This window comes from Terrapene carolina, unplaced genomic scaffold (assembly GCF_002925995.2).
Source record: "Terrapene carolina triunguis isolate 2854851 unplaced genomic scaffold, T_m_triunguis-2.0 Scaffold42, whole genome shotgun sequence".
Taxonomy (NCBI): domain Eukaryota; kingdom Metazoa; phylum Chordata; order Testudines; family Emydidae; genus Terrapene; species Terrapene triunguis.
The window spans coordinates 71,107,705-71,120,473 of record NW_020664393.1 but is presented as its reverse complement, the minus strand read 5'-3'; the positions used below and the strand labels follow the sequence as shown (position 1 = coordinate 71,120,473).

The window sequence follows — 12,769 nt, the reverse complement described above, 5'->3', positions numbered from 1 at the left end:
TTAAAGGGATATTGCAACTATGAGCAACCATGCAAGAGTTGTTGTTTTGTAACCTGAGAGCCTCCAGCCTGTCAGACAATGAGAGACAACCAACACACAGAATCCCACCTCGTTTTTATTACAGATCAGCTCAAACCAGCTCCAGTCCATCACCTGGAAGCTCTGTGAAAGCAGAACACCAGGGAAGGCTGTGGATGAAAGATGTCAACCTAAAGATACAGAACTTCAAAATAAGCCACACCACTTATCTATCTAAGGTTCTTCTATGGCCCTGATATCTGAGCACCGCCCAATCTTTAATGGATTTCTCCTCACAACAGCCCATAAGAGAGCAGCATTTTACCAGTGGGGAGTGGAAGCACAGAGACACTAAGTGACTTAAACAAGGTCACACTGGAAGCCTCTGGTAGAGTAGGGAATTGAATACAGCTTTTCCCAAGTCCCAGGCTAGTGTCCTAACCACTGCACCATCCTATCTCTTGCTCCATGCCACTTCAACATTTGGCCAAGAGCGTTTGACACACATAGTCATTTGTCTAAGCTGATAGGGGAGCATGTGGATCTAGTGAGAAGACACTGCCTGTGAGGTCCTCCCACCTGAGTCTCCCAAAGGCTGTGGATTTGGGCTAAGACTGAACCTGCTGTAGGACCTCTGAGGCCTGGTCTACACTACAGAGTTAGGTTCGACATAAGGCAGCCTACATTGACCTGATAATGTCAGGGTCTACACTACAAGGTCCCTCTTGCCGTCGTAACTCTCCTGCTATGTTGACTGAAGGCTGGTCTACATTACGCAGTTAGGTCGACATAAGGAACCAAGCTGTGAAATTGCCGATGCTGCCTTGCTTCCCGGAGAGAAGGTGGGGAGGCGGGGGGAGCCAGAGAAGCTGGACCACACTTCCTGGGGGCGAGACGCTCAGAGCGGCTTTCCCCGCTCCCAGCGGGGAATGTGAGGGGGGGGCAGTCCACTGGGAGCCTGTGGGGCAGCGGGGCTGACAACAGAGCTGAGAGACCAGCCTCTCAGCTCCCCACATTGGCCCTCTTAGGACGGCGGAAGCGCCCCTGAAGACGATGCGTAGCACTGACCCAAGGAGGGCAGTGTGGACATGCACCACTGCAGTAATTACTGCCATGGCTGTAAATCAACCTAATATAGGTCAGCTTAGGTTTCTAGTGTAGACATACCCTTAATAACTACACCTCTGTGAGAGGCATGGCGTTTATGTCGACGTAGTTAGGTCGATGCAGTGGCAGAGTAGACACTGTGTTGCTTGCGTCGACTTAAGTGGACTCCACGAGGCGTCCCACAATGACCCATTGTGACTGCTCTGGTTGCCATTTTCAACTCCTCTGCCCAGCAGCCAGGTACACAGGAACAAGCCCCTCCCTCCTTACAGGACTGCTAATTTTTTAATTTTCATTTCCTGTTTGGTTGGTGTGGAGAGCTCACCTAGCAACTGGCCAACTGAGCATGCCAGGTCCATGCTCCAAATGCGCTCTAGCCTAGAGTACACAGGAGGTGGTGGATCGCCCGGGTCTGTGGGGAGAAGAGCCTGAGCAGGCACAGCTCTGATCTAGCTGTAGAAATGTGGACATTTACAAGCAGATCTCTTGGGTCACGGGAAGAGAGGGCTACAAGAAGGACCCGCAGCAGTGCCGAGTGAAAGCCAAGGAGCTGTCAGGCCAGAGGAGACCAACACTGAGCACCCAGAAGCTACAACTCATCAGCATGCAACATCTCCAGTGCGAGCCCCCTCCCGCCGCCTACTCATGCCGCTGGGGGGACAGAGTCTCATCTGGCTCTGGCAAGGGAGTGGGGCCTAGAGAATGGGGGTGTCTGGGAGTTTGGACTCCTGGGTTCTCTCCCTAGCTCCAGGAGGGGAGTGGGGTGTAGAGGTTTGGGGGCGGTATATCATTCAGAGATCATAAAAACAGGTGCATTTGCAAGGTTACATTACTCCACTCACATCATGGTTCAGACCAGGGTACCAAAAATACACTGGCAGACACAACACAGGAAAGCAACATACATTGCTGGGGGGTCATTATTAAAACAGTCTTTCAAAGCCTCCCTGAGCCGTATTGCTCCCTGTCAAGTTCTTCTTATAGCCCTGGTATCTGGCTGCTCAAAATCAACAGACAGCTGATCCACTTCCATCCTACATGCGGCGGAAAATTCTCTCCCTTTGTTTCACAGATATTATGAAGCACGCAGCAGGCAGCTATAACCATGGGAATTTTTTTTTCACTGCAGTCTAACCTAGTGAGTAGACTGCTCCAGCGCCCCTTCAAACGGCCAACGGCACATCAACCATCATTCTGCACCTGCTGAACTGATTGTTGAAGTGCTTCTTGCTGCTGTGCCGGTGTCCAGTGTCCAGCTTCATGAGCCACGGGAGTCAGGGATAGGCTGGATCTCCCAGGATCACTGTGGGCATTTCAACATTTCTAGTGGTGATTTCTGTGGTCCAGAAAGAAAGTGTCTGCTTGCAGATTTCTGAACAGGACTGTGTTTTTAAAGATACATGCATCATGCACCTTCCCAGCCCATTCCATGTTGATGTCGGTAAAAACATCCCCAGTGATCCACCAATGCTTGCAACACCATAGAAAAGTATCCCTTTCTGTTTATGTATTCTGTGGCAAGGTGGTATGGTGCCAAGATAGGGATATGCATGCCATCTATTGCCCCACCACAGTTAAGGAACCCCCATTGCAGCAAAACCATCCAGTACCTCCTGCACATTGCTCAGAGTCAGAGTCGTTCTTAGAATCATAGAATGATTGCAGAAGGCAATCTTAGCAGAAGGCAATCAATGGCCCTGCAGACTTGGATCACAGCAACCCCCCAGGTGGATTTCCCAACTCCAGATTGATTCACGACTCAACGGTAGCAGTCTGGGGTTGCCAGCTTCCACACAGTGATCGCCACTCACTTCTCCACTGTCAATGCAGCTCTCATTTTGGTGTCGCTGCGCTGCAGGGCTAAGCAGAGCACCTCACAAAATTGCTGGAAAGTGGCCTGGCACATATAAAAGTTCTGCAGCCACTGCTCATCAGCCCATGCCTGCACAACAAAGCAATCCTACCAGTCAGTGCTTATTTCTCAGGACCAGAAACGGCGCTCCACCATGTTCTTCTGCTCTGCAACTGCAAACAGCAACCAGGAATTGTTTGTTACCATGGCTTCCAGCTACTTGAAAGGAAATTGCCATATTCCATGCTCCTCTGGTGGCTCTGGAAATACTGCAGGATCAGGTGTGTTGTGTTCACCACGTTCACCACAATAGTGCAGAGCTGTGCGGGATCCATGCTTGTCTAGAGATGGCAGATGCATGGCTATACTAGGCTTTTGAAAACAAGCATGAAATACTATGGGATATAGAGAAAACTGCATCATGGGACATTCATGCCATGTTCCCAGTCACCCCTGCGAGAATGTTTTGCCCCCATGAGGCATTGCAAGCCCTTTCCATAACACCCGGTACTAGATTCTAGCAAGTTGCACCGTGGGTAGCAACTGCTCTCTGCACTGATGGAAGTGCTACTAGTGAGGACATGCTCCGCCGACACAAGGAGTGCAGTGTGGACACGCACAACTGATTTAACTACTGTGGCGGCTGTATGTTGACTTAAGTCGACTTAATTGTGTAGTGTAGACATGCCTTGAAACAGGAATGCCAGTCAAGGTCTGAGGAGCCCAGTGGGGGACAGGGAGAGGGAACTGGAGCTGAGGATATGGGCACTTAGCTGAATTTTTTTAAAACCTGGGGGTCCAGTTTCCCCCAGCCCAATAGCAGGAGTGCAGGGTTTTATTAGCTGTCTCGGGATCCCCCTCAGGTGAAGGACTGGTGGCATCCCAGTCAATTGAAAACTCTTTGCTTCAGTTTAGGTAGCAGATCAGCCACCTATTTCACAGGCCATTACTGGCATGCTTTAGACAGAGGCATGATGGCACAAGGGACACAGAGCAGCCGAGTTCATACAGGGGTCTGCCAAGTAGAGTAGAGCATGTGTTATTTTTATATCATACCCTCGAATGCACTGGCACCGTTCTTAGTGATGGGCGAAAAAAACAAGTGGCGACACAGAGGCAGGAAGTTTGCATCTTTGCCAGTTTGTGGAACTTAATTCAAACCTTTATTTACAGAGCTGGTGAATAGCTTGGCACCCCTTAAGACACCTCATCATACAAAGGAACCATATGGTGTGTGATTAGAACTGCTTCCTCCTCAGAATACATCAGTTCTGATTGTAAAGATTCCCAACGCATATTTTACTGCACAAATAGGGATGCGAGCCTTTCTCCTGGCCAAATTTCTGCTTGAACAGTTACATGATGCTTACCTAAGTCCACTTCCTCCCTCCGTTTGAAGCTGTAGAAAGAAGTCTTAAGTTCCTCTCCTAAACGATCGTGGTTTTGCTGTGCACTGTTAAACAACTGCCATGTTGCACCAAGAGGAGGCTGCAATTCAGGAATTGGTGAAGTTGGTTTGTTTGCAAAGCATTTTGGGACCCTTCTGGATTGCAGATACTATATAAATATTAGACGTGGTGTATTGAAAAGTGGGTAAAAAATGCAAGCTGTCACATTAAATCCTAAAGGGTTGCCTGGTCCTACTTGCCCCTAAGGAAAGTGTGTGATCTATGTCCTATGCAGAAAGCCAGGCTAGAGCAAGGTGAGTTGAGTTGGGCCTCTCTGATTTAGGGAGCAGGCAGCTTTGTCTCTCTCTGTTTTGAGGTTCTTGTCTTAGGGTTCTGGATTCTAAAAAGTAAAGCAGTGTTACGTCGCAACCTACCTGAAAGAGCACTTTGTGGTTTTTATCTATCTTCTTTGTGTGTATGCTGTGAACATAACCTAGGATATCAGATATTTTTGTTCAATATACGCTCTCCACCCAAAGCACTGGGGTTAAGGAACAGCATGCAAAAACAAAACAAACAGAGAGACTTTCTCCCTGTTAGTCATCAGTTGTAGGAAGTGAGGTGCTGGTAGAACCAGAGAGCTGATGCTTTTAGCTCCCGATCTTGGACAACCTATTAACTCAGTAAAGCCGCTAGTACAGACAGGGTGACAATCACTCCTCATCACACTAAGGCCAAGTAAGCAGGTTTAGTGTGGGGAAATATGTAGGGGTCAGGGGGAGAAAATTGATGCCCCAACCCAGTCCACCAACAGCTGCCTATGATAACCGCTCTATGCAAAGATTCCCAAACACTGGTTCTAGCCATTGACCCCTCCTCCATCTTGTTCCTCTCTCGGTTCCTCTCTGCTCCATTGTATTCAGTACTAGTGCAAAGTCCATCTCAGTGGTGCAAAGGGGGTGGAGAGGTCTCTCTCTCTCTCTCTCTCTCTCTCTCCTTAAACCTGCTCCAGTGAAGAACAAATCCTCTCTATAGGCACTCACACTCTGAAACACAGTGGGAATGCCAGGTTCCCATTGCACGTAGAAGATCTGGAAGTTACGGCCCGACACAAGGAGCTTCTGTGCCCTGTGTGTGGTGCTGAATCGTGCTCCATGATGAGGAGCTGCACAAGAATGTGTGCTGCAGGGTGTGTATGTGTGTGTGTGGTCTATTGCCCAAGAACCCTACAGTGGGGTCACAACAGGCCACAACCACTTCTCCCTGTGGGCTATCTTCATCTTATTATTTATTTCTAGTGCAGTTGTACATTGAGGCCGCAATGGAAATCAGGACCCCATTGTTCTAGGCCCTCTAGATACACACACAGAGCAAGAGGCAGCGTCTGCCTTAAAGAGCTTACAGCCCAAAAAAAAGGAAGTATTATGTGGTCTAATCATTAGCATACTGGACTAGGAGTTGGCAGACATGGGTTATAGTCCTTCTCCCTACACTGACCAGTTGTGGGACCTGGGGCAAGTCATTTCACTTCGCTGTTTCTCCTCCCACCCTTTGTCTTGTCTATTTAGACTGTAAGCCCTTCGGGGCGGGGGCTGCCTGCTACCACGTGTATGTCCCGCACCTAGCACACTGGGGGCCTGTAGGTGCTGCCATAATAAATATTATCCCTATTTGCCAGGTGGGAAATGAGGCACAGCGAAAAGACATTTTGCACAGGAAGACGATGGAAGAGGTGAAAATTGAACCTAGATCTGAGTCCCAGCTCTGTTTTAAACAGGAGACGCCGTTATCATAGCAGCTGACGCTTTTGTCCAGAGATTGCCCCAGCGCCTGCTTTCAGGGTACCGGGAGCCGGATTTTTGTCCACACTGTGATGTTGCAGTCTATATGGTTTTATAAAAATATGCTAATGAGTGAATATAATGTAACTGGAATATGCTTCATGCAAAAGGTCTCTTGTAAGGTATTATTACAAAGCTTATAATTTACTGAGTGTGATTATTCTATTTGTATAAATGTACCACTCTTGTATCTGAAACTAGAAATATGAAATACAACCCTGAGGGCCTATTGTAATTATGTAAAGTGTGCGCCATTAATGGTGGTTTGGAATCTTGATGACTCCCATTAACCAGGACCATTGTCTGCAGATGGCTGTGGTTTACTTGTAAGTTTTCCTGTATATGTGTGTGCTGGCAAGTGGGCAATGAAGTCTTGCAGTGACATGTGATCATGTCACCTGAACTGGAATTCATCTTTAACCTGGTGTCTTTCCATTGAGAAGGTGCGGGTGGGAATCCAGAGAGGGACAAAGGACTCCCGCCTTATGCAAAAGATATATAAAGGGGTGGAACAGAACAAAGTGGAGGAGCCATCATGAAGAATTCCCTAGCTACCACCTGAGCTGGAACAAGAGCTGTGCCAGGGGAAAGAATTGTGCCCAGGCCTGGAAGGTGTCCAGTCTGAGGAAAAAACTTAGTGAAGCATTTCTAAAGGTGAGATTATCTGTATTCAGTTTGATTAGACATAGATTTGCTCATTTTATTTTATTTTGCTTGGTTACTTACTTTGTTCTGTCTGTTACTACTTGGAACCACTTAAATCCTACTTTCTGTATTTAATAAAATCACTTTTTACTTATTAATTACCTCAGAGTATGTATTAATACCTGGGGGACCAAACAGCTGTGCATATCTCTCTATCACTGTTATAGAGGGCGAACAATTTATGAGTTTACCCTGTATAAGCTTTACACAGGGTAAAACGGATTTATTTGGGTTTAGACCCCATTGGGAGTTGGGCATCTGAGTGTTAAAGACAGGAACACTTCTGTTAGCTGCTTTCAGGTAAACTTGCAGCTTTAGGGCAGGTAATTCAGACCCTGGGTCTTTGTTGGAGCAGACGGGAGTGTCTGGCTCAGCAAGACAGGGTGCTGGGGTCCCGAGCTGGCAGGGAAAGCAGGGGTAGAAGTAGTCTCGGCACATTGGGTGGCAGCTCCCAGCGGGTTTCTGTGATCCAACCCATCACACACAACTATCGACAAAATTCCCACCCAAGCATAGCTCACGGGGCGAGCATTTAAACCAAACTAGCTAAGCCGCCGATAGCCTAACATGGTAAGAAGGCAGGAAACATGACGTCTTGCTCAGTTTACGCTGAATGCGTTGAGTTGGGGCTGCCCTTACTGGTCGCCGTGGGTTATTTCTGCAGTCAGTGGAGCAGGACATTTAGCTGTCTATGCATTTATAAAGGATGGCTACATTGCAAAATCCAGCAGCTCCTCAAGTAGTTCTCATTTGACCCAGTGGACAGGGCACAAATCCCACAATAGGAGACCTATGTTCAGATCCTAGGTCTCCTGGCTGACCTTGGGCAAGTCATAATGACACTGATCTCCTTTGGGGCTGATGGAAGGAAAAGTGAGATATAAGAGTTAGGTAGGGTGACCAGACAGCAAATGTGAAAAATCGGGACAGGGGTGGGGGGTAATAGGAGCCTATATAAGAAAAAGACCCAAAAATCGGGACTGTCCCTATAAAATCAAGACATCTGGTCATCGCAGAGTTAGGCGTTGTTATAAACCAACTGAAAACCACCATAAAAGTTGAAGGTTACTTACTGAGAGATGGATGAATGGGTCAAAATTAACTTCCATCGAAGCATGGGTAGATGTGGCGACAACTAGAAGTAGGAAGCAGAAGACTGTAATGCCCAGGGACGGCATTTCACCCAATATTTTATTGCAGAACCTGAATGAAAAATACAGCAAAAGGTTAGGAATTTTTCTATTGATTTATATAGTGAAAATCATTAATAAGCCCCATTGAAAAGCACTATTTTCAGTCAAATTATGGTCACTGTAGTGCTAGGTGAGCAACAAGCCACAACGAGGGGGAAATACTTATTTATATAATGTACTTCCTTTTTTCTTTCCTACCACATGACTTTGTCCTTCAACTCCCTTTCCCAGGGTATCCTGGCCCTAAAAGGCTCCCTGGCTTTTTTTGTGCTTGTAGTACTTCTCCCTGAAATGTGCCAGCTCTGCTACCTGCCAAGGGCGAGAAAGGGATTCCTTTCATTGTTGTTATACATACTGGGGAGCACATGGACGTGCCATTCAGGGATTGCCAGGTGCTGTACACAGTGGATAAAGAAAAAATGATCCCTGCCCCAAAGAGGTTTCAGTCCCAGGACAAGACGGAGCGTCTGGTTTTTACCAGCAATGTGCTATGAGTGCCATTCTCATGACCAGCATTGCAGTTACTAGACTAGACTCGTGGCTAGGGAAGTTGAGTGGGACTCAGGACTGCTGGGTTCTATTCCTGACTCTGCTGTGCACCCTTGTCTGAGTCACCTCACCTCTTGTTTTGCTTCTGTTTCATCTCCCACTCTTTGTCTTGTTTATTTAGACTGTAAGTTCTTCAGGGCAGAGACTGTTTCTTACTGTGTGTGTGTACAGCACCTAGCACAATGGGGCCTCTAGGCTTTATGCTAATAACAACAATAATGTTCAGGAACAGTGAAGAGTTTCTAAAAGGTCTCAGCTTCAAGCTAGTGTTTATATTCACCCCTATGTAAAGGATGAACATAAGGCCAATGCACCACTTTCAACGCGGTATGTTTCCGGATCTTCTTCCTAGACAAGGAGGAAATGAGCCTGCTTTCCTGGAGAAGCCATCCACGGGGATACACATTTGTAAAATAGAGAAGGACGGCATTGTGAGGGGCAGGAACAAAACTCACTCCCAGTAAAAAGGGACAGGATGTGAATGAAGATACAAAAATTAAAACCCAGCAATTTTTCAGATTTCGAACACCAAATATGTTGGGTTCATTTAATCAAAACATTGGAAAATGTAGAGGAATTTTTTTTGTACAAATGTTTGTTTCCTTCTAAAGACTCTTTTTCATACGGGAAAAAAAAGCTTTTCTATGGAAAAAAAAATAAGCAGCTTATTTTCTTGCTTACACCAGTATACAGCTATAGTAACGCCACTGACTTCAATGGCGTTACTCCTGCTCTACATTGGCGTAAGCAAGAGGAGAATCAGTGTAATCATAACTAGTTTGGAGCTATTGGGCCAAATTCTGCTCTTTTTTGTTGTTATTTACCATTTGCATTACTGTAGTACCTATGAATCCCAGTCAGGGACCAGGGACCCATTGTGCAAAGTCCTGTACAAACACAGAAAAAAAGACAGGCCCTGCTCCAAGGGACTTACAATCTAAGTATAAGAAAAGAGACAACAACTAGATAGAGCCCGATGGGGGAGCCCAAGGAAACAAAGAGATAGTACTGGTTAGCACGACAGGCAGTGGTCTCTGCACACCAGCAGCCTAGCCGTTGTTAGCATCATGGCAAAAGAGATTTTTGAGGAGCAAATTGAGGGTGGATAATGAGGTCGCTTTGCTGACCTTTATTGGGAAGGGCAGCGTGGGAGCAAGTACGAAGGCACTTGTTTAATTTAATAAGTGGGCAATGGACATTGGCATCGTGGGCCGATTGGCAGTGGGAGCTGACATTTCCATAGCAAATGAGAGATGGTAGGTAGGATACGGATAGGCTGTGAGGGCAGGGCCCTGAAAGTGAAGTCAAGTAGGTTATGTCTGACCTAATAGAACAGGCCAACCAGCAGAAGGATGCAAAGAGAGGGGAGACACGGTCAAAGTGTCAGGCTACAATGATCCTTGAAGCAGCCTTCTGAGGGGATGTGAGAGGGGCAAGATTGCATTTGTCAAGGCCAGAGGGAAGGATGTGGCACTAATAGCAGTGTCAGATGATGAGAGCCTGGAGGACAATGTGAGCTGTGTGGATGGATAGGAAAGGCTGTATCTTGGTGATGTTATGCAGAAAGAAGATTTAGACATAGCCTGGGTATCATGACAGAGATCTGAACGGAAGATGCGGCCCAGGTGATGGGCCTGAATGACAGGCAGGATGGTGATGCTGTCCATAGGGCTTGAGAAAGGAGGATGAGGGAGGGTTTGGGGAGAAAGATTACGAGTTCTGTTTTAGCCATGTTGAGCTTGAGCTGACATCCTGGAGGAGAAGTCAGTGAGACTGGCTGAGGCTTTAGTTTGGACAGAAGAAGACAGGCCTGCAGTACAGATGTAGATCTGTGAGTTGTCAGCACAGAGAGGGCAGGTCAATTTGTGTTTGTGGATGACATTGCTCAGAGATAAGTGGTAGATGGAGAAGATAAGGGACCAAGAGCAGAGTCCTGAGGAAAGCTGGAGGGGGAGATGAGGAGGATTCTCTGAAGCACTTGCTGAAGGAGCGATTAGAGAGGTAAGAGGAGAACCAGGAGAGGACTGAGCCACAAAAGCCAAAGGAGGACAAGATTTCAAGAATAAGACCACGGCCCACTGTGTTGAAGTGGCTGACAGGTCAAGGAGAAAGAGGGTAGAGAACTAGTTCTGAGATTTAGCTAGGAAGAGGTCATTACAGCCTTTGGTGAGAGCGGTTTCAGTGGAGTGCTAGGGTTAGAAGCTGTATTAGAGAGGGTCTAGGATGGAACTGGAGGAGAACTGCAGACAGTGATTGTATGTAGTGCAGTCCATGAGCTTAGAGATAGAAGGGAGATGAGGAATTGGTTGGCGAGGCAAGTGGGGGCCAAGAGGGATTAAGATGGGAGGACTACAGCATGTTTGTATGGGGAGGGGAAAAGCCAAGGGAGAGTGAGAGGTTCAGAAAAGAGTATGGGAGCAGATGCGAGTGGGCATGGGGGAGACCAGGAGATGGGATGGGGTCACAGGGGCACGTGGACAGTAGGAGAGCAGCCAAGAAACTTCTGTGTCTGTGACAGGGAAGAAGGAGGAAAGAGTTGTAGGAGGCGAAGGGGGAAGGCGGGCAAGTGAGGGAAGGGGGAGATCGTGTCCTATTTTGCCCATTTTCTCTTGGAAGAAATTGGCGAGATCCTGTGTGGAGAGAAAGTGGAGGCAGGAGGAACAGAGGGTTTGAGGAGTGAGTCAAAGATGGTAAAAAGGCAGCTGGGATTGCAAGCATGAGATCTGATTAAGGTGGCAAAGTGGACTTGTTTAGCTAGGAAGACGGCAGAACTGAAGGAGGAGAGAATGAATTTGTAGTGTAGGAAGTCAGGCTGGTCATGGGATTTCTGCTTGAGATGCTCCTCGGTGTGAGGGCAGGCGCAGAGGAAATGGATGTTGGAGGAGAGCCAGTCACATTGGTGTAAATCCAGAGTAACTCCACTGGAACAGCTCAGAAGGGGGTTACTTTGGTAAGACAGAGGTGGGGCCAGTGATGCCCAACTATATGGACCCACTTGCCATTCTGTCCTATGGATGGCGAGGTGCTGCTGTCCTGAGTGGATCCTTCTCCCCAGACCCTATGGAAATCATTAATGCACAGCCCAGTGCCTTATGCTGTGCACCGATACCAGTATTTAAAGCAGCATCCCTCACACCAAGCCAGGACCTCCATTCAGTGCTGATTCCAGGGGAAGAGTGCCCCTCGCTGACTAACAAACCTCACTTCATGAAATGTTAGGAAAGTGCTTGGACTCTCCCATCCCACTGTCAGGCCCATCACACACTGTGGCTGCAGGCCAGACAAATTCACATGGAAACATTGCACGCTGTATGGTACTTTATGAAAGACTCTCTGTAGTCTTCATGCAAATTCTATGAGTCCATACGCCCAAACTCTTTGAGGTCTATGAAGTATAGGGGAAATGTATGCCGTTAACTGTAGGCACATTCATAAATCCACAAAACATAGAAGAGAAGAATATTTATTATTACTACTATTACTACTAATAATAATAATTAATAATTTGTATTGTTGTGGCACCCAGAGGTCAGGGCTCCATGCGATATGCAAACATATAACACAGAGACATCCCGTGCTCTGAAGAGCTTACAGTTGAAACAAACCACAGGTGGATAAACAAATAGATGGGGAGAGGAAACAATGAACCAATACTAATCATCATGAAAAATAGCGGTCGCGCTGAGCATAGACTGTGCCTTGTGAAATTTTGCATTCCCCGTTCCTCCATTCACAGTCTTGTGTGCAACTACAAGCACTCTGGGTCAGAATCTTTCCCCAAATACATCATCAGGGCAGCCACATAACTAAGAGCAAATGTCCCATTAGCTGTATCTTTAGTAGGTGCAGTTAGTAGCTTGCCAAAGGAGACATGCACTAATTGTGTTGCATCTGAAGTGTTTTTTTACCCACGAAAGCTTACGCCCAAATAAATCTGTTAGTCTTTAAGGTACACCGGAATCCTCGTTGTTTTTGTGGATACAGACTAACACGGCTACCTCTCTGATACTAATTGTGTTATTACTCAAACATAAATATTTATTTATGTATTAGGTAAACACTGAGGTGTACATTTTAATTATACAGTGTATCTAAACAGGTTTCTAAATTTATCTT

At 46.8% G+C, this 12,769-nt stretch overlaps 1 protein-coding gene across 1 annotated transcript in view; it reads right to left on the bottom strand.

Moving 5' to 3' along the window:
* ADGRF5 (adhesion G protein-coupled receptor F5) overlaps positions 1 to 12,769 on the bottom strand; it is a 102,433-nt gene that overhangs the window by 68,921 nt on the left and 20,743 nt on the right. Inside the window, exon 2 of the mRNA XM_026652789.1 lies at positions 7,985 to 8,114. Within this exon, the coding sequence (XP_026508574.1) occupies positions 7,985 to 8,114 (130 nt within the window). The remainder of the gene's footprint in view (positions 1 to 7,984; positions 8,115 to 12,769) is intronic.